The 27,906-nt window shown below is 49.3% G+C and overlaps 1 protein-coding gene across 1 annotated transcript in view; it reads right to left on the reverse strand.

Moving 5' to 3' along the window:
* Positions 1–318: 318 nt before the first annotated feature.
* Positions 319–27,906, reverse strand: part of PDCD2 (programmed cell death 2) — a 388,001-nt gene continuing 360,413 nt past the window's right edge. The window contains exon 6 of the mRNA XM_069606928.1: positions 319–1,058. Within this exon, the coding sequence (XP_069463029.1) occupies positions 897–1,058 (162 nt within the window). The 3' untranslated portion in view covers positions 319–896. The remainder of the gene's footprint in view (positions 1,059–27,906) is intronic.

Raw genomic sequence — 27,906 nt, forward strand, 5'->3', positions numbered from 1 at the left:
CCAACAGACCGAGACGTGCCCCACCCTTGCATGAATCTGAGAAAACTGAAAAAATCTTAAACAGGAGAAAAGCATTCCTGGCGCAAAATGTGCGGAAAAAAGAAACTGGGGTCATAGGCATTGTGGGTCATTTGTAAGCTGGACGCCATCATTTTCGGAGCCAAGGAGTGGTCCGCCGTGGCACCTTCACACACACACACAAGCACATACATAGTTCTCGGGCACCAGCTGTCGCTGCCTACGAAGTATCAGAGATGAGGAATCCGTTGGCGGATGCAACCCATTATAAATAACCCTTAATTAAGTTAGAAATCAAAATTAGTTTGAAAAAAATATTTATTACAATTCTAAATTTCAATGTAGTGGCAAAATAATCACTCAACCCGAGTAACCCGATCTAAAGAAACAAGAACCGGCATCATGAGCAGGAAAATTGGATAGCCCTTTAATACTAGTTTGGAAACACAGATATACACTCCCCAGTTAAAGTAAATGCACAAACTAGTAAATATTTTAAAAATGTTCACTAGTACAGATCTTCTGGTTTTTTTTATAAGTAAAACAAAATGACTGCAAAAAAACAATACAGACTTGTTTAAGAGGTTGCACATTCAAATAATTTGCATATTATAAACCAGTGTTACATTTGAAAATATTCTACATTCGTTTTAGTATATCGTTACACCTATATTGCGCATACGAGATAACCAATGAAACATTGTGTGACTTTGGATCACACATTTTAAGACATTGCGCCACGCTGATTTGGAAACATAATGCTAGGCTATGTACAGAATTGCATAGGAAAATTGCAAATACTTAGATAAGGAGGAAGCACTTTGGCATGATGCTTGAAAAATCATCATTGGAAACATAAAAGCAAAAACGATTTTAAGTTATACTGGATCAAAAGCAACATCCTGCTTCCATAAGAACTCCTCAGTATACTGTTGTTCATCCCCACAGTTGTCGGCACAGGTAAAGACAGCTAGTGTTCCCCAATCTATGCTATCTTCCAGGCTGTCAACATTCAGGTGATTCAGCAGTTGAGGCATAACCTAAAACAATGAATTAAAGGTTAAGGCAACATTCTGATACAAACATCAGTTAACACCTGTGTGAAGTTGCATATTTTACAAGAAATGCAACTGGTGTTTCAAAGGTAACAGTATTTTGGAGCAAGGCACACATGTCTCCAAATCCCTCTCGTGGAGAAGTTGTGGGGAGCATCATGCAGTATAATCTCAATTTTTTTTAACAGTGGCCACTACTACCAGCAAATGGTTTCTCAGCGCTTAGGATGGCACACATAAAAACAATAACAGAAGAACCTGGTGAAGATCAGTATCAAAGAATATTCAACTTTTTCCTGAACTGCAGTAGGTTGGACGTTTTCCCAATATCCCATTGGGGGCTATTCTAATATTTGAAATCAATAACTGTACAGTATTTATTAAAGGTCCTTGATCTACTCAACCTCAGGACAGAGAAGGAGACATAATGAAGATCTAAGGGGTCCTTTTAGGAAACTTTCAGACACACCTCATACTCATGAGGGGGCACAATCTGTTGAGATAGACCCTTCTGTTAACCCTGGATACATAGGCCTCTAGGTCAAGAGTAGTTGGTCTCAGTTATTATATGGGGCCACTTCAAAAGCCTGTTTACATGCGACACAGCTGTTTCGAACCTTGCTTACTTTAGCCCCTCCAGAATCAGAGTAGATGACCTTGATTTTGCTTCAAGTGTCATTGGCTTTATATCTGTGTCTTCTATGTGTTTCTGGTTTGCACATATTTTGTTTTCTTTTTTGTTTTTCTGAGCATATATAAAAATATATTTTGGAATGATAAGTTACCATGCAACAAAATGTATTTGTTCATTGATTGTTCCTCAATGTAGTCTTAGTGACATGTACCACCTGTGTTCTTTTTCTTTGATTTATTGATCAAGTGGATTGCATAGAAATAACCTCTAGTAAGTATATTATGTTTAAATTATTAATTGCCTTATAAAGTAGGTCAGGTCTAAATTATTCCTGGTGGGAAATATTTTCTCTGCCAGTGTTGTTTTCTCCAATTTCTCACCAGAGTCCGGGATTAACCTCCTGTATATGGTGTCAAAGACTGACAAGTCCTTGAAAATTGAAGTGTTCAAACCGCTTGTCGTGCGAAAAGCCAAGGGTTCCGCGTGGCAGATAGTCTCATTCAGAGCTGAGAACACAGTGGCCTCCAGTGGGAAGGTGTTTATGGCGATACTACAGGAGTAACCAAAATCATTAAGAAAATGTGCGATGTCATCTCATATATTCTGTATTTTGGTGTTGAAGTATGTCTGCATTTGATTACACCAATCACCCGACATCCTAAAGCTTGCTGTGGAGGCAGGATTTTGGTATTCAGTAAGGAATTTAAAAATAACTTTAGAGAAATTGGCTGCTTCCAGAATCTTCGTAGCAAGATGAGCCATCTTTGCATTAATAAGAGCTGTTTATGGGATTCCAAGTTGGCGGCGGGTTTGTGAGGTCGCGTTGCCCGGATCTCCCGCACCGCTTCTATTAAGCAGCACGTAGAAGCTGTTACAAAGCTCCAGGTGCCCTCCCCGCATAGCGGCTGCTGTAGAGGAAGCTCCCAGTGGTCCAAGAGCCGAACTAGATCTGCTGCGGCCGCTGCATTAGCTCGGCGGCTGCTTCAGCCAGAAGTGAAACCCCGATCCCCGGGCTTGGCTGCCCGCGCGGGAGGAGGTGGGTGCGGCGCAGGGGGATGGACGTGGGCCGTGGTGGAATCGGCGCCGTTGCTGGCCCCCCGACGGATCATCAACCACAAGCATTCCAAGAACCGGGTCAGCGGGGAGCCCCGACCTGCGGTGATGACGTGGGAGGAAGGAAGACGGCGCCCCCAGTGAGCGTGGGGGAGGGGCCCGGATACTTGCGGTGCCCGGACCTGGAGAGGGGTCCCGGCCTGGTGGCGCCGGGGGGTGCGCACCGTCAGCCTGGTTGCTGGCGGCCCGTTGGCGAGGAAGACCCGCGGCAGAGTGGGGCCCGCCGTGCGTCGGGGGCAGCACCGGGCGAGGCAGGCCCTTGGAGCGGTTGCCGGGAGCCGCCCGGAACTGGTGCACTCATCTCAAGTAAGTGGGGGGTGGTGGCGGGGGGGGCGTGGATGAGTTATAGTGAAGGGGGGCCCCCTGTGCGCCCCTCCCTCCCCCCCACCAAGGTTGTGACAGCATTGAAGCCTGAGGCCAGTTTACTCGGAGAGGAGGTGCCCCGCCCGCTGGGGTGTGACCCGACGGGGGCTTACTGGATCGAGCCCCCCCCCATCATCACACTCCAGAAGACCTGGCCCCTTGAAGCTTATAGAGCTAGAACACGACCCTAACAGACGAGCAGTATCAGGCGATACGTGCTGGGTCCCGAAACGCCTTTTCTTGGTTAACCAGTGCGGCGGACGCCTCCACTTGGACATATCAGAAGGTTAGGGCCCGGTCTCGAGATTGAAGCCGAACTCCATTTTGAAGTACAGCGGAGGGCGCTGCCTACCGGAGGCCCCCCCAAACTCAAGCAGTATGTCCAGAAGTAAGACTAAAGACACCCCAGCCTCATCCAGGATGGCGAAAAAGCTTCAGGAGGGGTCACTGGCTCAGATCTGGGCCAAGGAACTCGGTGAGCAGAGACCTCAGGAGCCCAAATAAGGGTCCATGTCTTCCGCCTCGGTCGCCTCCCAGGAACTGCAGGACCTGCCGGTTACTCAAACTTTACTCAGATCCCTTCTTTGGGAAATCGTGGAAAAAAATCACTGAAGCAGGCCAGAAACAGATGGACGCGCTAAGGGAAGATCTGGCAGAGGGCCCACGAGATATAAAAAGGGACCTCAACAAAATGGAAGATAGGGTGGACATGAATGAGAGGGCCATTCAGGGCTTAGCAGAAGACTCACGAAAAGCAGAATCCCTCTTGGAAACCCTGGCGACTGCAACACAACCTCGAATTGAGGGCAGAGGACTTGGAGAACAGGTCCAGAAGATCCAACACACGGGTAAAATCCCTGCCTGAAGCAGTCCAAGATCACAAACTGGCCGAAACAATGAAGTCAATATTTGTAGTCCTCATCAATGCCGACCAGAATGATTCCATCAAGGTAGATAGGGTCCACCGTGTGGGTCCGAGACGCCAAGAGCCAGGAGCATGACCACGGGTCATGCTGGTGGCGTTCCATAGCTACACCCAGAAAGAAAGCATCCTGCAAGCAGCCAGGAAGGCGGGCCAGATAACCCACAATGGTTCGGAAATTCAGCTATATCAGGATCTATCTCAATATACCCTGAATAGGAGACGTCGCATGGCCCCGATCCTGGCTCATCTTCGAGAAAAGCAAGTGTGCTACAGGTGGCTCCATCCTTTTGCCCTTAGCTTTCTTTGGCAGGGGAAGCATCATAAAATTACGACCTGCGACCAAGGACTGGCGTTATTAGGCCTCGAGGACGACACACCTTTGCCTAGAGCCTCCCCAACTGGGCGGGCAGCACCACGAAAGCCTTGGGAATGGTCGGAAGCGGGCCCAAAGAAATCTAGGAGGGAGCGTAAGCAACCCCAGCACAGTTCTCTCGCCCAGGCCCAGATTCCGGAACAAGAGGACCATCCGGGGAAGAGGGGTCTACAAGGAAATTAAGGCACATGTTCCCTATCTACGTACTAAGCCTGGGGAGGGCACAAAAAGGTTGAATTTTAACGTGCGTATAAAAATGTCAGAGGCGATTGCCTACACATCTGTGAGGGGCATCGGGGAAGAGGGAGGGACCCGGCATCTTGGAATGGGAAGGGGATTTCCTGCAAATCCAGAGTGGGGAGTTCTAGGTTTGTTATTGAGTCCGGCTCTCGTAGTGTTGTCACGAGGGGGGCTTGGTGCCAGTCGGATTCTCCTAGACGTGGGGTGGGGGGGGGGGAGGGGAGATCCAAGGTCAAGTTTGGGAGGGGTCGGGTAACGGTCCGCGAATGGACTGCACACACCGAGGAGTGCTCAGCGTGGGGTACACATGGCACAACTGGGCTAATCAGGTTTCACACAACCTTTCCGTATGGCTAACTCAGAGACACAAAGTGCTTTCACTAAATGTGAATGGCCTCAATTCCCAGGTCAAGAGGAAGAAGGTGGAGAGATTCCTTGGGCGGGAACATCCTCATGTTGTGGCTATGCAGAAGACTCATGTGCATTCTAGGGACACCTTTAGGATAAGATTTCGGGGATACTCACGAATGTTACAGGCTACACAAACCAGTAAGAAAGGGGGAGTCCTATTAGCATTGAGAGATGGGTTGGATTTGTCATTCGGGGATATGCAGAAGGACAACCAAGGCAGATACTTAGCGGTGACACTTCAGGGAAAGGGGGAGTCCTTCACGTTAGCAACTTTGTATGCACCAAATCAAGCCCAGGACCCCTATATACAAAAGATAGTCACCCGCCTAGGGAAATTTGCGAAGGCGAATATCCTCTTGTTAGGAGACTTTAATTTGGCCTGGGACCCCGTCAAAGACAGGAGTTCCATCCCATGGGGCACACGGGGGGGCCCTCAGGCATTCTTGTGAAGAAAATGGAAGATCTGGCCCTGGTTGATGCCTGGCGAGAACTGTACGGAGATGCTTTGGGATACACATTCTACTCACATGTCCATAGGTCACACTCACGTATAGACTATGCCTGGATCTCGAAACCGTTGTTGGGAAGAGCCATAGCAATGGAAGTAGGGGCAATTACCCTGGGAGACCACGCTCCACTTACTCTTACATTAACCAGATCAAAGGGGCCCCCAGGCATTTGGAAGTGGAGATACCCAATCTCGCTGTTTAAGGATCCAGTCCTAGTTAAGGAGATTGAGGAGGGAATTCTAGATTTTACCCACCACAATAACTTGGACGATTCGACCCCCCAAAATTGGTGGGACGCCCTCAAAGCCACTATAAGGGGTAGGATCATAGCAACCAAGGCCAGAAGGGAATGGGAGCTGAGATTGGAGGGGCTAAAACTGGAAGCCAGACTTAAGGAGATCATGTCTCGAATGTGTGGGAGGATGTTAGCAGCCACTAAAAGGGAATATAGGGCAGTGAGAGGTCAGTTGAACCTTAAACAGACAAGGGCTGCAGAGAGGAACCTCCTAGCCATGCGACAAAGGTTCTACATTAGAGGCAATAAGGCAGACAGTTTGCTGGCCAGAAAGCTAAGGAAGGATGCGGGAGACAAAACAACCTTAAAAATAAAGGGGCAGACAGGGGTCCTCCTTACTAAGAATTCTGACATTGAAGGGGAATTTTGCAAATTTTATTCTGACCTATACAGATCAGGTGAGCCTATAAGTGCAGATCAGGAGGCCTATCTCACTCAAATGGGGTGTAGGCAGATCTCTCAGGAGGATAGAGATGCGCTGGAGATCACTTCGGACGAGGTTAGGAGGGTGATAATTTAATCGCCCAGCAAAGCACCGGGCACAGATGGGTTTGTATCGGAATTCTAAAGACACAAAGAAGTATTGATTCCTATCCTTACCAGATTGTTCAACAGCATAGGGTCAACAGGTGCTCTCTCCAACTCGATGAATGAAGCCAAAGTCATCTTAATACACAAGAAGGGTAAAGACTGGCTGTGCTTCCTACCGCCCAATAGCTTTGATAAACGTGGGTGCTAAAATTCACACCAAGGTCCTGGCCAACCGTCTGGAAAGGGTTCTCCCCAAACTAATACACAGTGACAAGTCAGGTTTTATTAAAGGGAGGCAAACTTCAGATAATGTTCGAAGATTGGCCCACCTGATCGAAAAGGCACAGAAAAAGAATATCCTGGCCCTTCTCCTGGCGGTCGACGCAGAGAAGGCATTTGACCGGGTTGAATGGGTATTCCCGTTTGCAGCTATGGGCAAAATGGGGTTTGGCCCAGGCTTCATCTCACGGGTAAGAGCAAACTACCGTAACCCAGTTATTCGGCTAGCAATAAATGGCCAAATATCAGCCGCGGTTTGGGTGGGAAGGGGCAACCAAGCAAGGATGCCCAATGTCACCACTCCTCTATGCCCTTCACTTGGAACCTTTCCTGGAGACGGTAAGAGCGGCAGAGGACAAAGAGGGGGTCCTGTTTGGAGGAGAAGTTCATAAAATAGCATCCTTCGCCGACGACATGATATTTTCCCTCACCAAGCCGATCACCTCACTGCTGGTGGTGGCGAGGGAATTAAACAGGTTCGGCCAAGTTGCAGGCCTAAAAATCAACGCCCACAAATCGGAAGCGCTCCCCCTCACCTTGTCAATAAGAGAGGTCCAGGGCCTCAGGAAGGCGTAAATTTAAGGTGGGTTGACTCCTCTCTAAAGTATCTGGGAATCTCCCTGACAAAGTCCACGGCGGATCTATATAAAGCGAACTTCACCCCCACTCCTCCAAAAGGTGAAATCGAAACTGGTGGATTGGGGACCCCTGGAAATCTCATGGTTGGGGAGAATCAACGTCCTAAAGATGACAATCCTGCCCCTGCTCCTCTATCATTTCACAGCACTCCCCGTGCGTATCCCGACGTCTTTCTTTAAGTCCCTACAAAAAATAACCAGTCAGTTTGTCTGGAATAGAAAGCGCCCGAGACTAGCGGCTTCCCTCATGAAAGCTTTAGCCGACAGGGGTGGGGTGGGGTGGGGTGGGGGAGCCTGACTTTAAGGTTTACTATCTTGCGGCTCAGATTAGAGTCATTAGGGACTGGCAGAGAAATGACGGGGGGAAGGTGTGGAGGCAGATGGATGGAGCGACGGTGGGGAAGGACCTGGAGGGAGTTTTGTGGCTGCCGAAGGAGGACAGGCCTTCACGAATGTACTGCAGTGATATAACATCAACCACAGGAGAGGCATGGGATCAAGCCATTAGTATAGCACACATCACCACTTTCTCTTCCCCTTACATGGGAACCCACAATTCACTCCAGCAGTTACCAACCCACTGTCCTTTTTTCCTTGGTTCCTGGGCGGCTGTCGGATGATACAGGATATGTTGGTGGGAGGCGAGGTGAAACAATTCGAACAGTGTAAGAAAGACTTTGGCATAGGGGAAAAGCAGAGATATTCCTACCTCCAGATCAGGCACTGGGTCTCTCAGCGGTCGCTTAGGCAGGCAGGATCACCCTCCCTCACCCAGTTTGAAAAGTATTTAGATACTGACTCTGGGAATAAGGTGGTGGTATCGTCCATCTATAAACTCATTAAAAGGCAGGAATTTCTGCAATCAAGGAAGTATATGATTAAATGGGAACAGGATGTGGGTGTGGCTATCGAGGAACAGGAATGGGTAAAACTGTGGTCTCTGATCCCGAAACTTGCCAGATCGATTCAAATTCGTGAGATATGGCTGAAACTGATGATGAGGTGGCACTTAACCCCAACAAGGTTTAACAAGGTGTACCCCAATGCGTCGAGGTTGTGTTGGACGGAATGCGGCTTCAATGGCTCCTGGGCTCATGTCTGGTAGAATTGCCCCAAAATTGATTTATTCTGGACACAAGTCCAACATGCCGTCACACAGGTGCTGGGAATTCATCTAGGCCAAAACAGAGGCCTGAACGGCTTCCCGTCAACTCTTGCGACTAGAGGGGACCGCAAACTTTATGCAATAATGATAATGGCGGCGGCGCTGGTTCTTGCGCGGAGGTGGAAGTCAAGGGTTCCCCCTCAGGAACATGAATGGGTCGCCAAGTTGTGGTCACTGGCTCACCTATTCTATTCAGGGCCAAAACATGTGTTTCACGTCGGAATGGGCCAGATTGCTAACTTACCTAAAAGCGGGTGCCCGACGGGCCTGGTGTCCCAGGGCTATGGAACTACTGGGCATTATTAGCCCTCAGGATGAATCTGACCTGTGACCGTTGGGGACAGTTACCTGCAGCTACCCTAAGGGGAAGTTGGTTTTGGACTAAGGTTCAAAGATTCATCCTGGCATCCTGGCCGATAGACATAATAGTGTTAATTGAATTGTGTGCAGTCCTTATGTCGATTTTATACTATTAGCGGACCTTTTGGATCTGGAGGGGGAGAGGGTTGGAGGGGGGGCAGTTTGTGAGGGTGGGGGGTTGTTCCTTTTGGTTTTCGTTATCTTTCTGTGCTGGTTTCCTTGAAAATGGTTAATAAAAATTATTGGAAAAAAAAAATAAGAGCCGTTTTATAGTTGGCACACAGGCACTTCAGGATATAACAATTCAACCGATTGGGATTTCTCATCCACTTATGTTCCCAAGTTTCGTAAATCATTTTTTATAGAGGCTAGTTCATCGGTGAACCATAGTTTCCTAAAGTGTTTAGCTGTCGCTAGTTTATTTTTTTAGGCTTATTCTTAGCAATTATTTGTGTAATGGTGGAATTATAGGAGTCCACCGATGTCGCTAAATCTACACACCCAAATGGAGCTTTAAATGCATCTGTTTTCAGGAATGGGAATTCAGTCTATCCTCATCTCTAAAGCAGAAAACCAGTACTTTGCCCGGTTGGGCCATAATACAGAAACATAAAAGGCATGCAGATAACTGGTGAATCACAGGGTTCAGTCACTCCTTGCCGGCAGGGGAGCCTTTCCCTGTGAGGCTAGAGTGGTGAGCCTGCTACGCAATACCCCAACTAGGATTAGAGGGAAGTGGCACCTCAACAGGAAAGACTCTCCTCCAAGGGACGAGGACTTCTGTTCCACTGAGGAACTCTCTAATCAACTCACGTATAACATCAGGAATAACACCTCCCAGGAGAAAACATGAAGAACTATTTGCTATTGTCATGTAGAATCCTTGAATAAACCTGGAGGGATATACCTATGTGGTACTGAGACGAAGAAGATCAATAGAACTATACAGAGTACAATCATTACAGAGAAAGACTTTAACGCTCTGCCGGGAATTACCACAGGAGCATCATAAAATTAGGAGGAGACTTGAGAAGGAGAGAAATCTGGGAGATCCAAATCAGCTGCGAGGGCGCAGCTGAACAAGGCAGAGAAGCACAGCTTCCGATGCCAAGGGGAAGCAGGTGTGCAAATCTGGGTATTTCACCAAAGAGAAAACCTGAAACAGGAGGAGCTGAGAGACTGACAGAAGGTCCATGGAGTGAATGAGTGAGAAGTGGTGGCATGACCGGAGCAAAGTGGACTTAGGAGTCCCTTAACGATGCCAAGACCACTTACCTAAAAGCACTGCAGAGTGAAATGGAGACTAAGAGCGAAAATACCAGCCTGACCAGCACCAAAGGAGGCCCCGTGCAAACCGCAAGCCCAGTGATGCGATCCCCGAGGCAAAGGTAACGGGCAAAGCGGGCGACAAGGGTGGGGAACCAAAAATAAAAATGAATATCTTGTCCTAGTAATAGTCAGGTGTTGAAGAGTGATAATCATTACTGGAGCACTCAAACTCGTCCTAGTAAGGAACATGTTTCAGAGAAGAGATTATCATTATGGAAACATTCTTACTCGTCCCAGTAAAGAACAATACTTAAGATTGGGAGTACCAATTGGGAATGTTCTATTCACCTTAAGCAACAACAGAGTTGGCTATTGAATAAAGATAAAGCCTCAAGTTTATCCAATAAAAGAAGAAAGAATGATACTGAGAAAGACAGAAGATATAAAGAAAGAAGATCACTGGAGAGAGGGCGAAAAGAGAGAAAGAACCAAACTGGAAAAGAGAACATTGAGAAAGTGAAGAGCCCATTATCTGAACTACACAACTTGATTAAGTTATTTCAAAGAAATGATAAGTTACTCACCGTAGTGACTAACATACTCTTAGTCCATAGTCCCTTTCCTCCATACTGTATGGGTATCTCTTCCAAGGTACGGGAGACAGAACCTTTTTCACCAGAAAAACCCTACTTCCCCTTTAAATTTAGAGGTGTGCGGGGCTGCGGCCCAGGGAGCATGCGCTGCCCTGACTTTACCCTCCGGCGGCACACCTCAGTCCCCATTGACGCGTCGACAATAGATTTAACATTGCCTAATGATACCAGTATTATTAGGGGGGAGGTTGATGGGACATATGGCGGAAAGGGGACTATGGACTAAGACTAAGTTAGTCACTACGATGAGTAACTTCTAATTACTCTTACGTCCCGTCCCCTTTCCTCCATACTGTATGGGCGATTACAACTGATTGTAGCCCAAGGATGGAGAGGAGACCCTCCTTAAGCAAATAGGTTCCTGAGAACCGCCTGTCCGGAAGCCGCATCAGATCTATAGCCGGTATTCAAACAGTAATGCTTGCAGAAAGCAGAGGGAGAGGCCCAAGTGGCTACCCTGCTTATGACTTGCCAAGGGACATGGTGCTGGAATGCAATGGCCGTTGTCTTGGCCCTGACTTTGTTGGCATGCATGTTGGCCGGGAGCAGCTTGTGCTGCCCTCATACTCTTTTTTTGATGGCAGAGACCATCCAGTGGGATATGGAAGCCTTAGAGGCCCGATAGCCTGGTCCTGAGCCTCCGAAGGTGACCAACAGTGCGTCCGATTTGCGGAAGCCCTTGGTCCCGTCTAAGTAGAATTTCAGGGCATGCCTGACATCCAGACAGTGCAGCACTTTTTGTGGTTCGACCTTGGGGTCGGGAAAAAATGTAGGAAAGGCTATTTTCTCGTTCAAGTGGAAAGCAGACAGAACCTTGGGTAGAAATGCTACGTGTGTCCGCAGGACTAACTTGTCCTTGTGAAAGGTGGTATATGGCTCAGAGGCGACCATCGTCTGGATTTCACTGACTCTACGAGCCGAGGTAAGGCCGACTAGTAAGGCCGTCTTGATGGTGACCAGCCTGATGTCCACAGATGCCATTGGCTCGACCGGTTTGTGCGTTAGGACGCCCAAGACTATGTTAAGGTCCCACACCGGGTGCTGTCTCTTGACGGGCGGGTAGAGCCTTGCGAGGCCCGTCAAATGTTTGACGATCGGGTTGGAGGAGGAGAAAATGCTCTCCTCTGAGTTCCTGTAAGCCCCAATGGCTGCAAGGTATGTGCGGCAGGTGTCCACCTGCATGCCTGAATGAGCAAGGTGCGCCGAAAATTAGAGCACTTCATCCAAGGTGCATGCTAGGGGGTCGATTCCCTTGGAGTCTGGCCAGTGGCAGAATCTGGTCCATTTGCTTTTGTACTGGGTCCAGGTAGCTTAGCTCCTGGCGCCCTGTGTGATCTCCAGATTGGCCTGTGAGAGGCTGAGGTGCCGGAGCGTTACCTGCTCAAGTAGCACGCTGTGAGGGCTAGCTTCCCTGGTGCAGGGTGGATGACTCTGCCCCCTGATGTGCCAGAAGATGTGCTCGGCCCGTTGGGAGGATAATCGGGGACACTTCCGAGAGACTGACCAGCTCCGGAAACCATGGGCTGGCCGGCCACCATGAAGCTATTAGAATGATGTGCAGTAGGCGAGACTCCTTGATCTTGCAAATTACCCTATGAACCAGGGGAGTGGGCAGAAAGGCGTAGGCTTTCATGCCGGTCCACTCATGTGAAACGCTTCGCCCAGAGAGCCGGGGCCCTGACCTTGCCAGAACTGGGGACACTTCCTGTTGTGCCAGGTGGCAAAGAGATCCACCAGGGGGTGACCCACCTGTTAAAAATCTTCTGAATAACGGGTTTGTTTAGCTGCCACTCGTAATTGTCTGCTCCCAGCCTGCTGAGCCTGTCCACTTCCAGGTTGGATTCCCCCGGGAGATGGACTGCCGTGAGGTAAATGTTTTCCAGGGCCCACTCCCACGTGCTGATCACCAGTCTGCACAGAGGAGCGGATCTGGTGCCTCCGTGCTTGTTGACATAGTACATGCTGGTCGAATTGTCCATCTGGATGAGGACAACCTTGCCCCTGAGAAGTGGTAGGAATGCCGTAAGCGCCAGCCAGATGGCTTTCAGCTCTAGCCAACTGATGTGGTATTCCTGCTCCTGTCGAGTTCAGGTGCCGTGGACGGAGAGATCGTCCAGGGTGGCTCCCCAGCCCTCAAGCAAGGAATCCGTGGTGATGGTGGCCTGCAGAGTGGGCGGCCGGAAGGGGTTGCCTGTCCGCAGGCTGCAGTCTCTGGACCACCAAGTCAGGTTTGGGTGGATAGATGGAGGAACGTTGATCATCTCGGATTGAGAGCCCTGTTCCTGTTTCCATGAGGTCGCAAAGTGCAGCTGAATCCTCCTCATCCTTAGTCTCGTGTGCGGCATGGCTAATAAGACAGCTGCTAGAAGACCCAGGAGATGTTGGTACCACCATGCCGAGGTCACGTCTCTGCTGAGGAAGTGGGCGGTGGCCCTCTTGATGACCGAGATTTTGTCCTCCGACGGAAATACCTTCTCGGAGCATGTGTCCCAGATGAGGCCCAAGAATGTCAGAGTCTGTGTAGGCTGCAGCTGTGACTTCTTGAGATTGAGCGAGAAGCCCAGATTGTGCAGTGTGTTCATAAGGGCATTGGAAGAGTGGAGAACCTCTTCCGGAGATGTAGCCCTGAAGAGCCAACCGATGAGGTATGGGTAGATGTGGAGGCACTGCACTCTAAGGAGGGACGCTACCACATTCATAAGCCTGGTAAAGACCCTGGGGGCCGAGTTAAGGCCAAAAGAAAGGACCTTGTATTGAAAATGGAAGCCCATGATCCTGAACCGTAGGAAAGAACGATGGGGCTGCCAAATCGGGACATGTAGGTACGCGTCCTTCAGATCCAGGCAGCACATTCAGTCTCCCTCGTCCAATGTCTCTGCTATCAAAGCTGCCATGAATATTTGCAGGGGTATGGAGAGGTTGAGGGTGGAAAGGTCCAACACAACTCTCAGGCCCGCCCGGTGGTTCTTCTGAATGGCGAAAATACTGAAGTAAAAGCCAAAGCCTTGCTGAGAGGCTGGGACTTCCTCCACTGCCTGGCTCTCTACGAGCGACCGGATCTCCGCCAAAAGAGTTGCTGTCCAAACCTGTGGGAGTGGAGGGGAGGAGAGGAGAGGCTAGGATAGGGAGGTGGTACCACGTGGATACTACAGAGAGGATCCAGGGGTCCGCGAAATTCTGGTGCCAGAAATGTGCATGGAGAGCATGGACCTGAAGGGGCGTGTCAGGCCTTCTTTCCCTCGGAGGCTGTTGCAGAGGAGGGGGACTGGAAAAATCCCTTAACCCCCCAACCCCCTGTTTGTTACTTGCGCCGGGTTTGAGACAGCAAGCGGTCCGGCTGCCTGTATCTACGTTCATGGAAGCCCCAGAACCCTCCGTACATACGACCCCTCTTGGAGTGTTGCTGAGATAGGGTGTATGATTTGGGCGTGGTCTTTGTAAGGATGGATAAAGACTCTGCCGTTTGTGAGCTGTTCTTTTTGTCCAGCTCTTCATCCGTGGAGGAGTGGAACAGGTCCTCCCCCCCTCGAATGGTAGATCTAGGATGCGTTCCTGGACGTTCGGGTTGAATTTTGTTGCCTGGAGCCAGGCTGTCCTTCTCATGTCCGTGGCAAGGCAGATGGCACGGCTAGAGGTGTCAATAATATTTCCCCCTCCCTCTCCTCCCCCTTTTATCCATTTTCCTCCCTCTGATCTTCCTATCTCCACCCATGCTCGCAATCTAGGCATTCTATTTGACTATCAACTTCTCGCAACACATTTCCTTCACCTCCCGCACCTGCCGATACCAACTCTATAACATTTGCAAAATCCGTCCCTCCCTCACTTTCCACGCTACTAAACTCCTAATCTCCTCACTCATCTTTTCCCGCCTCTTCTACTGCTCCTCTCTACTCTTCGGACTTCCCTCTTCTCAGCTTACCCCTCTCAAATCCATATACCACTCTCCTTTTGTACCCTTTGTCTCCTTACCCCCCCGTGATTCTATCTCCTCTTCGCTCTCTCATCTCGGCTGGCAACCTTTCCACCTACAACTAAAATGTCACTTTCTCTGCCTCGTTTTCAAATCCCTCCATGGTCTTGCTCCTCCTTATCTCTCCTCCCTTCTCTCCTTCTACTCCCTCTCTCGCTCTCTTCGTTCCGCTGACCACTTCCTTCTCACTGTACCCCCTTCCCCCTGTGCTCTTTTCATCTTCTTGCTCCTCTGCACTGGAACTCTCTCCCCCTCCCAATCTGCTCTTCCACTACCCTCACCTCATTTTGCACTTACCTTAAATCCTTTCTCCTCCATTCCCCTCCGTGAAGCCCCCTCCCTGCCTTCTCTACTCCCCCCCCCCCCTGGTTTTCCCCTCTCTTTAATTCCTCTATCGCCTCTCCCTTCACTCTCTACCCCTTCCTTCTACACGTATTCAATCCTTCTCCTGGTCCCCTCAACAGACCAACTCACACTTCACTTCCCCTCTCAGTTAATTGCTCTTGGCACTGTTTTGTGGAATGATTCATGCTGTAATTCTTGCTCACAATGTTAATTGTTGTTATTTCTCTGTATTTGTTGTTCCAATGTACAGCGCTTTGGCATAAAGCGCTCAATAAATAAATCAATCAATATGGTCCACTGTGGATTCCATGAGGTCAGGCGCCACCAGCTTAGCCTCTGCTAGCCCTGCCTTAAAGCGGGATTAGCTCTGGGCGGGGAGTTCCAGAAGGAAGTCTGCAATTTCCTGCCATAATCTTTGGTTGGCGGCAATCAGCATGGCATCTGAGTGGGCCTGATGAAGATGCAAAGATGTGTTGGAATAGAGTTTCTTGCCATACGCCTCCAAGATCTTCACCTTGCCTTGCAGCGCCGTAGAGGAGGCGGCTGAGGATGACCGAGGCTTGGAGTACAGTGATGCTGCAGCGATCACCGAGGAGTGCGGCTGAGGATGGGCCGAGAGCAAGAGTGTATCCCCCTCCACCTGCCTGTACTTGGCGTCCAGGCGTCGATTGACCGGCTGGACAGAGTGGGGCTTGAGCCAACCCTTCTTGGCCAGGGAGACTACATCGGTTTGCATTGGAATCCCCGTTTTGGCAGAGGGATGTCGCGTGAGGACTTCAGCCAGGACTCTCTCTGCCAGCTGCTCGACTTCAGACTGGAGGAGGCCCAGATACTCTGCCAGCCTAGCAAGACGCGCCTGGCTGAGGATGGCATGTCAGGATCCTCCTCCCTCATCCATATCCTGTGTGTCTGGGGGATCCTGTGTAGGAGGAGGAGTAGTAGTAGTAGTAGTAGTAGTAGTAGTAGGCGCCTGAGGCTGGGGTACTGGGACCGGGGTCAGACTGCGGAAGCTGGTGCGGAGCTGCCTGAGGAGTCGGCTGGGGAGCCGGCAGAGGTGGCTGTGCCAGGACCCGGGGTGTCGGCGGAGGCATCTGTGGTGCCGCTAGCATCATAGGGAGGACCTCCCTGATGGCGTCCTTGATGATAACCCCATCTCAGGTGACTTCATGAGGCCAAGGAACTTCTCGAAGAGCACCTGCCAAAGAGGTGGCAGGGGGTGCTGACGGGGTAGCGGGGAGCTGCTGGAGCCGCTGCGTACCCTGCCCATATGGACGCAAAGGAAAGCTGCCCTGCGCAAATGAGGGGTAGACTGTAGGCCACGTACCTGGTTGAGGCCAGTCCACCCTTGACACTCGTTCTTCGCCGAATTCCTGGAATGGCGTCGGACGGGTGCTTCTTTCTGGCACGGAGGCCATTTTGTCGAGCTGCCTGCCACGTGTTGCTCGGCCCGCTGGGCCTGGCCCCCTCCAAGACTCTTGCATGTGGATCACGAGGCCTACCCTGCTCCTCAGGCCTAGGCCAGGTAGGTGTGACACCCTCAACCCGGAGGTCGGTAGAGCTGCGTTTAGGCGCCCCCTCAGACATATTGCTGTTATTAGGGAGTAGCTCCTTGGCCATGGTGCTGGAAAAAGGGCGTAGCCCCTCGGGTGGAGACCTGGTAAAAGAACCTTCTGGTCCCTCAACACTGCCACCCGGAGGATCCGAGGATCCCTCGACCCTCAACCGGTAGCTGAAGCAGCCTCGGTGCACTTGCTGGTAGAAGGACCTGACCGGTCCCTCCCGTGCGGGAGAGTCCCTGGGAAGGAGTCTCCCTTCTGGGGTGCGATGGAGAATATAGGCTCCACCTTGGGCTTGGTTCGATGCTTCACGAAGTTCTTGAGATCCTCTAGAGGCGACTTCTGGAAGAGCCCCCTCTACCTGTCTAGTCTGTTCTTCAGCGCATTCTAGGACATCGAGTCACACGCTGAACAAGATTGCCAACCGTGGTCTGGGCCAAGGCAACGTAGGCAGAGGGGGTGGGGGTCTGAAGTTGGAAAGAGCCTGTTGCAGAATGGACACCTGCTGAACCCTGTAGAAGTTGACATGCGCCGGTAGGAGCGCGACGCCTGAGGACCGAGTACCTGAATGATAAAAAGACAAAAAAAGACAAAGAGGTAGTATCCGCGCATGGAATTACATGACCGAAGCCAAACCCAGGAGCGCTGGTGAATTCGGCCCGTTCCCGTCGACACTGAAAAGGGGACTGGGGTGTGGCGCCGGAGGGCGGCGTCAGGGCAGTGCATGCTACCTGGGCTGCACCCCTGCACGCCTCTGAACTTAAAGGGGAAGAAGGTTTTTTCTGGTGAAAAAGGTTCAGTCTCCCATCCCTTGGAAGGGACGCCCATACAGTATGGAGGAAAGGGGACGGGACATAAGAGTACTACCTACAAATACTTTACTAAATGTGAATTTGCTAAGAAGTAGCCCACAGGAGAAGGGAGTCATTCGCCTGTGTCTTTGTTATTTTCATAGTGGCAGAGACGGAATAGATTAGTTTCGGACAGAGGACAGATCTTCCTTTTGGACTTCCTGACAACTGACAAGCACCAAAGTTAATTTTTGTTAGGTAGGGTAAACTCATGCTTTACCGAAAGTCTGGTGTTTTCACTTCTTTTAATGCAGCAGTTAGATTTTTTTAGTTCTTCAATGTTCATTGCGATAGGTCAACATCCATCTACTGTCTCAGTGCGAGGGTACATTTGATACGGTTGTCTGAGTGCATAACATCTCTCGTACACTCGATGCAGCATAGGGACAATGCTTGGTGTCATACATAAGACTCTTTCATTGTCGTTCCAACATGACAGAGGTGAGGGGGAGGAGCTTAACAATGACATATTTGTCTGCTCCTCTGCACTGTAAGAAGCAAACAGTAGGGGAGTGGGATAGACATAATTATGAAAGAGCATTTTCAAGATCCCTAGCTCCTAGATGTCGACAAAACAAATGTTTTTATGTTCCTTGTTCTTCTCGGATGACTTATGAGGGAATGCCTTATTGCAGAAGGCCAAAGGTTGATGAGATTTGAAAAACTGTGTATGCCCCTGCCTAACAGACTGCTTATGATGCAGGGACATGGATATATTATAGTGCAACTTAAGGGAACTTACTCTTAGGGTATCTAATGATAACCATGTTCCTTATTTACATTATTATTGTCCTGATTTGCAAGCAGTTGTGTAGTACTGTCGTACTTGACTGTATATTAATGGAAATCTCCTAAAATTGTCAATCAATTGTTCTGTTTGTTTGGTTGTTTGTTTCTTTATTTGTAGCGCTGGCCGGACCCTGAGTTATCAGGGCACGGGGACAAAGGATATTTTAGGCTTGCAAGGTTACATAATGGGGCACACGGAATTTACATAATTACATATTACATTTTACATACTGAGATATAGAACATACAGGTTATAGTACATAGCATAGCATGGATGGCAGACATAGCTAATAAGGATGGCAGTGTAGTCAATTTTCACAAGAAGAAAGGTAATATACAGTGATATATACAGAAGGAAATCATGAGGTTCTATTAGAGTAAGGGAGAGGTCAGGAGGGGGCTGAAAAGGCCAGGGAGGTTAGAAAACCTTCCCTCTCTGGTCTAGATTTAGAGATCATTCGATTTAAACCAGTTGATAATGTTGCACCTGAAATATTGGTATGTTTGGTTTTCCCTCAGGCACGGAGGCAGGGAGTTCCATAGTTGGGCAGCTTTGAGAGGGAAACTGTTTCTGCCAATGGTAGCTCGTTTGAATGGAGCAACTGTCAAGTAATTAGTGTGAATCGTTCTAGTAGGTCGCATTGTCAGTCTTTTGTTAAACCTCTCAGTGAGGTAAAGAGGTGCTGCATTGTTGAGAGATTTGAAAGTTAGGGTGGCAGTTTTGAGCTTGATTTTATCAAGGGTAGATAGCCAATTATTATTTCTCCTTACTGAGGAAATGCAATCTTTTTTGGTCATTCCTAGTGCCGCTCTCAAGGCATTATTTTGGAGCATTTGAATTTTCGGAGTGATATAATTATTAGTTCCAATATAGAGAGTGTTACAGTAGTCCAACTTAGATAGCACAAGTGCTCTTGCCAGTGTGGTACAACTGCTCGTTGAGAGGAAGGGTTTGGCTGATCTAATCAGTTTACACGTGTAAGCCGTGGCGGATGCCATGGCATTCACTTGTTTTGTCAGGGTGAGACCAGAGTCTAGGTGAAAACCTAGTGTTTTTACCTCCTTCATTACCTTAATCGTGTTGCCATCTATATTGAAGGAAGTGTATTTCTGGCCAAGTTTCTTGATGCTAGGCGTGGTCCCCAAGATGATGAGCTCCGTTTTATCATCATTCAGGCATAGGCCATGGAGTGCCATCTATGCCTGGATGATGAGGTATATCTTCTTCACCAATGCCAAATCCTGGTTGTAATCCCCTGAAAGAGTCATCTGCATAGTTCTTGTAGGTGACACCAAGACAATCCAAATCATCAAAGAGGGCCTTGGTAAATATATTATACAGGGTGGGGGAGATGCATGAACCCTGGGGAACACCACATGAAATGGGGATGGGATCAACTGCCTCTGAGGTGGAGAAGACTCATCGTTCTTTCACTCATAAAAGATTGAATCCACGCTATGGCGTGTTGTGAGAAGTGTGCAGCTGATTCGAAGTCGTTGCAAAGAACAGTATGGTCCAACAGGTCTAACGCTGCTGAGAGATCTAGGAGGAGTAATAGGGCGCATTTGCCCAGATCTCTCAACTCGTCGACCTGGGCCTTGAGGTCGATAAGTGCTGTTTCAGTTCCATGCTGAGGTCTGAAGCCTGATTGCCGGGTACCCAGGAGTTTGTTCTCTTACAAGAAGCTCTGAATCTGTAAGTATGCCACCCTGTCTAATATTTTAAGGAGGAATGGCACTGTTGTAATAGGTCTGTAGTTTGTGGGAATAGCAGGGTCAAGTGGTTGCCTCTTCAGGAGAGGAAGGACCCAGGATTCCTTAAGCTTGCTTGGGATAGTGTCTGATGTAATTGACGTGTTAATAAGCTTGGAAATAAATGGTGAGAGATCTCTTGCGGTTTCTTTTATAAATTGGGCAGGACAGGACATTGGTCTCCTCTGCAGTTAGAGGGCTTGAGAGAGAGTATTATTTTTTTAACTTCTGTTATTGTAGTTTTAGTGCAGTTGAAGCAGAGTACTTGTTTAGGTGGGATCAATTCATTTCTAGATTGGGTAGTGGAGGTTGGTACGTTTAGTTTTTTTTATGGCAATTTTTACTTGAAGAGTGGCAATTTTGTCAGTAAGTGCTTTTTGTATGTCAGTGCACCATGACTTGTCTTTGAAACAGTTATCAGGTGCAGAAATGGGGTTTTCTAATTACTTTAGTATAACGAAAATGTCTTTAGTACCTGATTTAGCCTTTAGTATCCTGTTGTCAAAACTTTCTTTTTTAGCTTGTCGTATTTCATTTTTGTATTTTGTAGAGATTTTAATGAGGTTCACTTTATTCACCTCAGATGGTGTTAACCTCCAGATGGATTCACTTTTTCGTTTTTCTTTTCTCAGTGACTTAAGATAATGTTTGAATCAGGCATTTAAATGTGCTCTTGGCTTACTGCTCCTCATTTTTAAAGGGGCAATAGTATCGAAGGCTTCTGATACAACTTTATTAAATTCATTTACTAAGATAAATAGATCAAGTGAGTCTGGAAGTGAATTTAATGTAGGGAGTATAAGAGGTAAGAATCTGTCTGAAGTTATGTTCTTTTTATTTCTGGTTGGCATAGCAGTTGCTATGGGGTTGTTTGGTACATAATTAATTTTAGAGTTAATGGTGAAGGCTATAAGCGAGTGGTCCGTCCAAGCTTGGGGGCTGACGCTAGTGATGTTGATGTTGCAACTATAGGCGACCACCCAGTCAAGGGTTCTGCCTTTGTCATGGGTGGGCTGAGTAACTTTTTGTGAGAAGCCAAGTTCTGAGTGCATTGGCAATAGTTGTGGCTTGAGTAGCATTAGGGTCATTATAACCTAAGTTCATGCCTCCTAGTAGGAGTACCTGGGATGCATTTTTCAAGTTGTATGACAGTGTCATGGATAGGTCCTCTTCGAAGAAGCCAATGGGGCACGGAAGCCTGTAAATTAGATGTATAGTGATAGTTTGTGAGTCTGAGATAGGTAGCTTTACAGTGAGGGATTCACAGGAGTTGACCTGCATTGGAGCTACTAATCTCATATCTAGTGTAGATTTAGCTATAATTGCTATACCGCCACGGCGGGTGTTAGTTCCATCTTCCCTTAAAATCGTATACTCTGCTGGAACAGCGAGCCTCAATGCTGGGACTGCTGCCTGGTATAACCAGGATTCGGTGATTGCTAAGAAGTCATAGTTCGTGGTTAGTTGAATCAAGCCCTCATTTATATTTCAGTAGGACTGTGTGTCTGGTGCAAAGGTCTATGCATTTACAGTGGGGATATTGTAACTGACTTACATAAAACATTACAAATAGATGCTGAATGAAAAACGGTATAACAGATTATACAGGTTCATATTTTTAAGAAGGGCAACAGAGGGGATGCATCATGCTATCGCATAATTTCCCTGTTCGACGCAGCAGCTAAATTATTTGGAAGATTGGGGGGCGCTGTTGAGCAGCCGACAAAATGGCTGCCTAGCTCAATAGCTCCGTGCGCTGCCGTAATACATCCGTTCTCATCTGCGGCATTCGTTATCATCCTGCAATTCTACATGTTCCCCTGCACTGCTGGTGAATTGGGCTCTTTGGGAGTGCATTCATGGCTGAAATCTGTGAACGGGGACCTTTCCTTGGCCCCTTCTGTACTTTCCTCGAGGCCTGGCCACCCCTGCCACCGTTGTTGCTGAAGGGGCGCGTGGCGGGCTTCTGGGAGCCGCCCCCTTCGGAGACGGAGACCCTCTATTCAGCTGCCTGCATCGGAGCTGCGCCAGGCTTACCTGGATGTCTTCCGCGGCGGATCTTCTGCGCCCTGAGTTCGTTTGGCGCCCCCGTCTGTGCTGCCCTCCATTACTGGCTCGTACTGCCTGAGGCCCGCCTGGCTCGGGGGCGGGCGCCGCCTGACACTATCCCTCCCTGCTTATACTGCCGCTTGTACACCTCGCCTGATCCTCAGGGTGGGCCCGGCGCCCTGGAACACACCTACTGGGAGTGCTCCTCGCTCCTGCCCCCTAGGCGGTTGCCGGCCCAGTGCCGGAGTCCCTCCATAAACCCTCGGGGCCCCATTGCTACTTACTGCAATATATACCCTGCTGATCTCAGTGCGCCCCCAAATATGTCCGGCAAAGCACGTGGGGCCAACAAGGCTGGAGCAATGGACAAGTTTGCCAAATCACTTGCTAAACATGACCAGGGTGGGGCCGCCCTCCCTCAGGACGACCAGGATGCATCCTCATGTTCTCCTCAGCCGGACCTTACTACACTTATGGAGTCTATGGCCAAAAACTTTGCGTCATTTCATGAAAAATTAGACGACATTAACGCCAATGTAGCCTCACTACGCACCAAATTGGATCAGCATGGCACTAGGCTGGTTGAGGCCGAGACCAGGATTGGGGCCACTAAAGATGAGGTACACGTGCTCCAGAACACAGTCTCCGACTTGGTGCGAGATATGAAGCAGGTCAAGGCAAAGTGTGACGACTTACAGTCCAGATCCCGCAGCAATAATATCCACATTGTGGGGGTTCCGGAGGCAGACCTCAAAGGCAAAATGGAACTTGCAGTCGAGACCCTTCTGAGAGACCTCCTGGGTGATCCTCAACTCTCCCCGTTTTTCACTATTGAGCGCGCCCATCGTTCACTGGCCCCACGCGCCAAGCCGGGCGACTTCCCCAGACCAATTATTGCCAAGGTTCTCAGCTTCAGGGATAGAGATCACATTCTACGTCTGGCCCGCGAAAAAGAGGAACTGAAACTTGAGTCCCAGACCATCCGTATCTTTCCCGACTTCTCGGTGAACGTTCAAATGGAGCGCAGACAATTCAATGGTGTGAAAAAATTGCTCAGAGAGAAGAAGGTGGAATACGCCATGTTGTTCCCTGCAAGGCTAAAGCTCACCCACCGTAATAAACTGTACTTTTTCACAGTCCCTGAGGAGGCGGTGAAATTTATTGAGTCCCATATTCCTGTCCCAGGGCCGGAGGGCGACCTTGTGGAGGAGGGCTGAGCCGGCCTGCCATGCACCCATTACTCGAATCATGCGTGGTACCATTACCACGCCTGTCATTGGCATTTTCCTTGCAATCTTATCGATCCTTTCCTTTGTGTATTCATTCATTGTTGTAACTTGTGAAGTTTTATGAAACGCAATATGGGTCACAGTTGTATGATCTATGGTATTTTGCACCTAAACTGGGATCCTCTATTCCTATACCCTTCACTTACCGTACTCTACTATGGTGTCTCCTCTAAAACTTGACTTAGTTACCGCTGCACATTATTTGGTGTACTCCACCGTTCAACCATCTTAATCGGGCGCACGGCAGCAGCTACCCCCGCTGCAGTTGCAATGCCGAGTTTGGCTTGTTTTGTTCACTGGTTGCTCCCCTGTTGGGTGTGGGGGCCGGTCCTGCCCCGTTGGGCTTGGTACCAAAGCCATGAGACTTTGGGTGGGTTTTTGGGCACTGCTGTGTTGGGGAAGGCAGTGAGGGGGGGTGGGGGTGCAGTTGGGGGATGTTTTAACAAAAATGGTGAGGCAGTGGTAGCTTTTGGTACGATATATCTGGCCACTGTATTGGTGGCCGGCACTTGTTCGACAAACTATGACACACATTACTCGGATCCCCCCTAAAGTGCTACTGAATGGCCATTAGGCTAATGTCTTGGAATATCAGAGGGCTCAGCAACTTCACGAAGGCTCACAGGATTACGGCTTATGTCCAGAGGCACGGGGTCAAAATACTTCTCTTGCAAGAAACCCACGCCCTTCCACATCTCCCGTCCTCTCTTGCCCCGGCATGGGGCCCCAACAATTACTACACAGTGTTCTCCTCACAGTCCAGAGGTGTCCTCACCTTGATTCACAAGTCCTTGGAGTTCTCCCTTCGCACCAGCCATGTAGATGTCCGGGGTAGATATGTGATCCTCCACTGTTTCCTTGCTAATACAGAATGCCTCCTGGTCAACACATATGCCCCATGCATCGATGCACCCGATTTTTTTGACCACATCCTTGACATCCTTCTAGGTTATGTCGGGGTTCCCATTATCTGGGGACGGACGGACATGAATCTCATCCTAGACTCCGACTTGGACAGATCCAGTGTTGCACCCAGAACACTGTCCAGAGCCCCTCGTCGCCTCCATGCTCACTGCCGGTCTGGTAGATGCCTGGAGAGTAAACCATCCAGAGTCGAAAGAGTTTACATTTTACTCCTCTGTCCATGACAGCCATTCCAGGATTGATCTTTTCCTTCTCTCCGCGGGGCTCATGAGCAAAACACTTACCACACAGATTCTGCCGCGCACATTATCTGATCACTCCCCGATCACATTGGACATTGCCTTGCACCCGGCCCTCCCCCAGCACTCTAACTGGCGGTTTAAGTCAGATGCTCTGCACGATATTGTCTTCAAGGCTGACATCCTCGCAGATATCACCTCGTTTTTGATAATAACAAACGCCACGACACAACAGATGGGGTGAGATGGGAGGCCTTTAAGGTTTTCATCCGGGGCATGTGTATCTCCAGGGAGGCTGGGGTCCTGAAAGACATTAGAAACTCTCTGCGCCATTCTGAGTCCAGACTTAAGGAGCTAGAGCGCGAGTATGCATCCACCCCCTCTCCGCCCAAGCTTGCACAGATAAGAACTGAACTGGACGCGTTCGAGTCCTTTGCCCTCAGTGAGATAAGATACCTTGCCCGACCCATTGCGGCCCGAAAGTATGGCGAGGGAGAGAGGCCGGGCCGTACTCTTGCCCGCCTCGCTGGGGCCGAGGGAGGTAGAGCTCGGATTGATAGTATCATCGACAATGACGGAGTGCGACATTGGTCTGACCGGCCCATTCTTGAGACCTTCGCAGATTTTTATGCTACCCTTTATGCCCAGCAACCAGAGAACAGCCCGCAGGACCTGGACGACCTCCTAGACCGTATCCCAATGTCCCTTATATCTCTAGCCACCAAAGAACAATTAGATGCACCCTTCACCCTTGATGAGATCACCGCTGTTATTTCGGCCCTCCCTAAAGGTAAAGCCCCCGGTACAGACGGCCTAACCGCCGAGTTCTATCAGGAACATGTTACCCTCCTTGCTCCACGCCTTTATGAGGTTTGGGAGGAGTCGCTGCGTCTTACTACCCTCCCCCGTTCCCTTGCGCGAGGCTGTCATCACCGTGCTCCCCAAGCCGGGTAAGCCTCTTGATGAATGTGGCTCCTATAGACCTCTGTCCCTCATCAACACTGATACCAAAATCTTCACCAAAATCATAGCAAATAGGTTCCTCCCCATCATGAAATATCTGATTCACCCAAACCAGAGTGGTTTTGTCCCTGCCCGTTCCACTGCCTTAAACATTCGGCGATTGTTTAACGTCATCTCTAGAATTGACCCCCAAGCCAATGCTGTGCCCGTGACGCTGGATGCCCAAAAGGCTTTCGACATGGTCTCATGGCAAAATCTTTGGGCGGTGCTGGAGAAGATGGGGAATCGGCCCATACATGATGTCCTGCATTAAACTGCTATATACTAACCCCGTGGCCAGGGTCCTGGTTAACTCTCACCTGTCGGCTCCCTTCTCCCTCCACAGAGGGACACGGCAGGGGTGCCCGTTTTCTCCCCTGTTATTCGCGATGGCCAACGAGCCCATGGCGGATAGTGTACGAAACAACCACGTGCGCAAAGGGATTCGTCTGCGCGATACCCCGAAATTATATCACTGTACGCCGATGACGTGCTTCTATACATTAGAGACCCCTCAGTCCACCTCGACCCGATCATGAGTGAAATTATCAAAATTGGCACATTCTCGGGCTTCACCATTAATTATACTAAATCAGAAATCTTTCCCCTTATGCCCGCAACTTCCCAACCTGCATGCGAATTTCCTCTCAAATGGGCACCTGAGGGCATCAAATACCTAGGGGTCCAGGTGTCCCTCTCAAAATCCTCCTTATTATCTGATAACTATGGGACTGCCACGCAATATGCTGATGCCAGGATGGAAAGATGGCGAAACGTCCCCCTCTCACTATCAGGGAGACTATCCCTAATAAAAAATGATCATAGTTCCGAAGCTCCTATATATATATTCGCTAACGTCCCACTCTGGCCCAGGAAACGGTACTTTGCAGACCTGCATGCGGGGTGCGCCCGCTTTCTATGGCATTCTGGTGCCGTGCGTAGAAAGTGGCAACATATGACCCTACCTTATGAGAGGGGTGGCTTCAGTGCACCTGATCTCCCCCAGTATTGGATAGCCGCTCAGGCTCAGCATGCTACATACTGGTACCATCACCAGGACCGCCCCCCTCGCATGTTAAGCTTGAAATCCTGGCGACCGCGGAGGTGAATGCCATGTCCTTGATCCTTTTTCACTCGTATCGCTCGGAGGCCCCCGCTGACCCAGTGGCCTCCACCATAAGGGCGTGGCGGCAGATTGTGGTGCCTGGCTCTGGCTCCCCCCGTATTACAAATGGCTTCCCCTCTGGTCGTTCCCTGGCCTCACCCCCACACAAGATAAGCTCCTTATGCATCACTGGTCAAACCTGGGCTACAGATCACTCTCCGACCTGTTCCCCGATGGGAAATTCATCACCCCAGATACATGGAAACCAGGGCACTCCAAGTCCTCACTGGAGCTGCTGCAATACTTCCGACTTAGGGCGGCAGTCCAAGACATGTGGCCTTCGTATCCGGACGAACCCCCGGAATCCCCCGAGATCTGCTACATTGCCAATTCCGCTGGGGGTAGGGGCATTGTGTCCTCCCTATATAAAATGTTGATGGCGTGTGTTAGGGAGAATTCTCTGTTTAGGCTGAATTTCCTAACCTAGTGAGTCCCCCAGCAGCTTTGCTGGATTTTTGGGGTTTATTTTTTTTCTCCTGCCAAGAGTGAGACTCTTTTTACCCTCACTCTTGGGCATGATTTGAGTGTGTTTCTTTGAATCTAGAAGTGTTTAATGGGCTATGGGGTCTTTTACTCCATAGGGCTTCATGTGTTTTTGTGATGTGCGTTACACAGCACCTTCAGTGCAGTGACACAGGGGTGTCATAGTGACCCCCCAGTATAGACTCCATACCCTGGGACTGACTGTCTCCCGGGGCATGTAAAGTCACCATTGACTTTACTAGTCATAAATTCTGAACAGAACCAGTACAAACCATCATATTGTGGACGTACTGGCTGGGACAATTCGATTGCCCCAGGGTCTGTTAGTCGAGGGGGCACGTCTCCGTCCCCCCTGATCGAGTTTTGGCTGGTGGCAGTGGATTCTACTTTTTATATTCAACCGCAAATATTTTCCTATGGGATTTCCCATTGTTTTAGGCTACTATCTTTATTTAATTATTTACGGTAGACTCAAACATACCACTGGTTTATTTAATTAATATTAATTCTCCGGTTGGTATTTTTTGCCAAAACTTGATTCTAAAATGGCGTTTGTGTTCTCTTCTGTGACTCCAACCCAAGTCGAGACCTTTTGTTCCACTTTTTGGCGGGCTTCTCCACAGAAGCCCTCCAAAGTGGTGCCACTGTGTCTGGGGTA

The sequence above is a fragment of the Ambystoma mexicanum genome, chromosome 4p (assembly GCF_040938575.1).
Source record: "Ambystoma mexicanum isolate Mex_15411 chromosome 4p, UKY_AmexF1_1, whole genome shotgun sequence".
NCBI lineage: Eukaryota > Metazoa > Chordata > Amphibia > Caudata > Ambystomatidae > Ambystoma > Ambystoma mexicanum.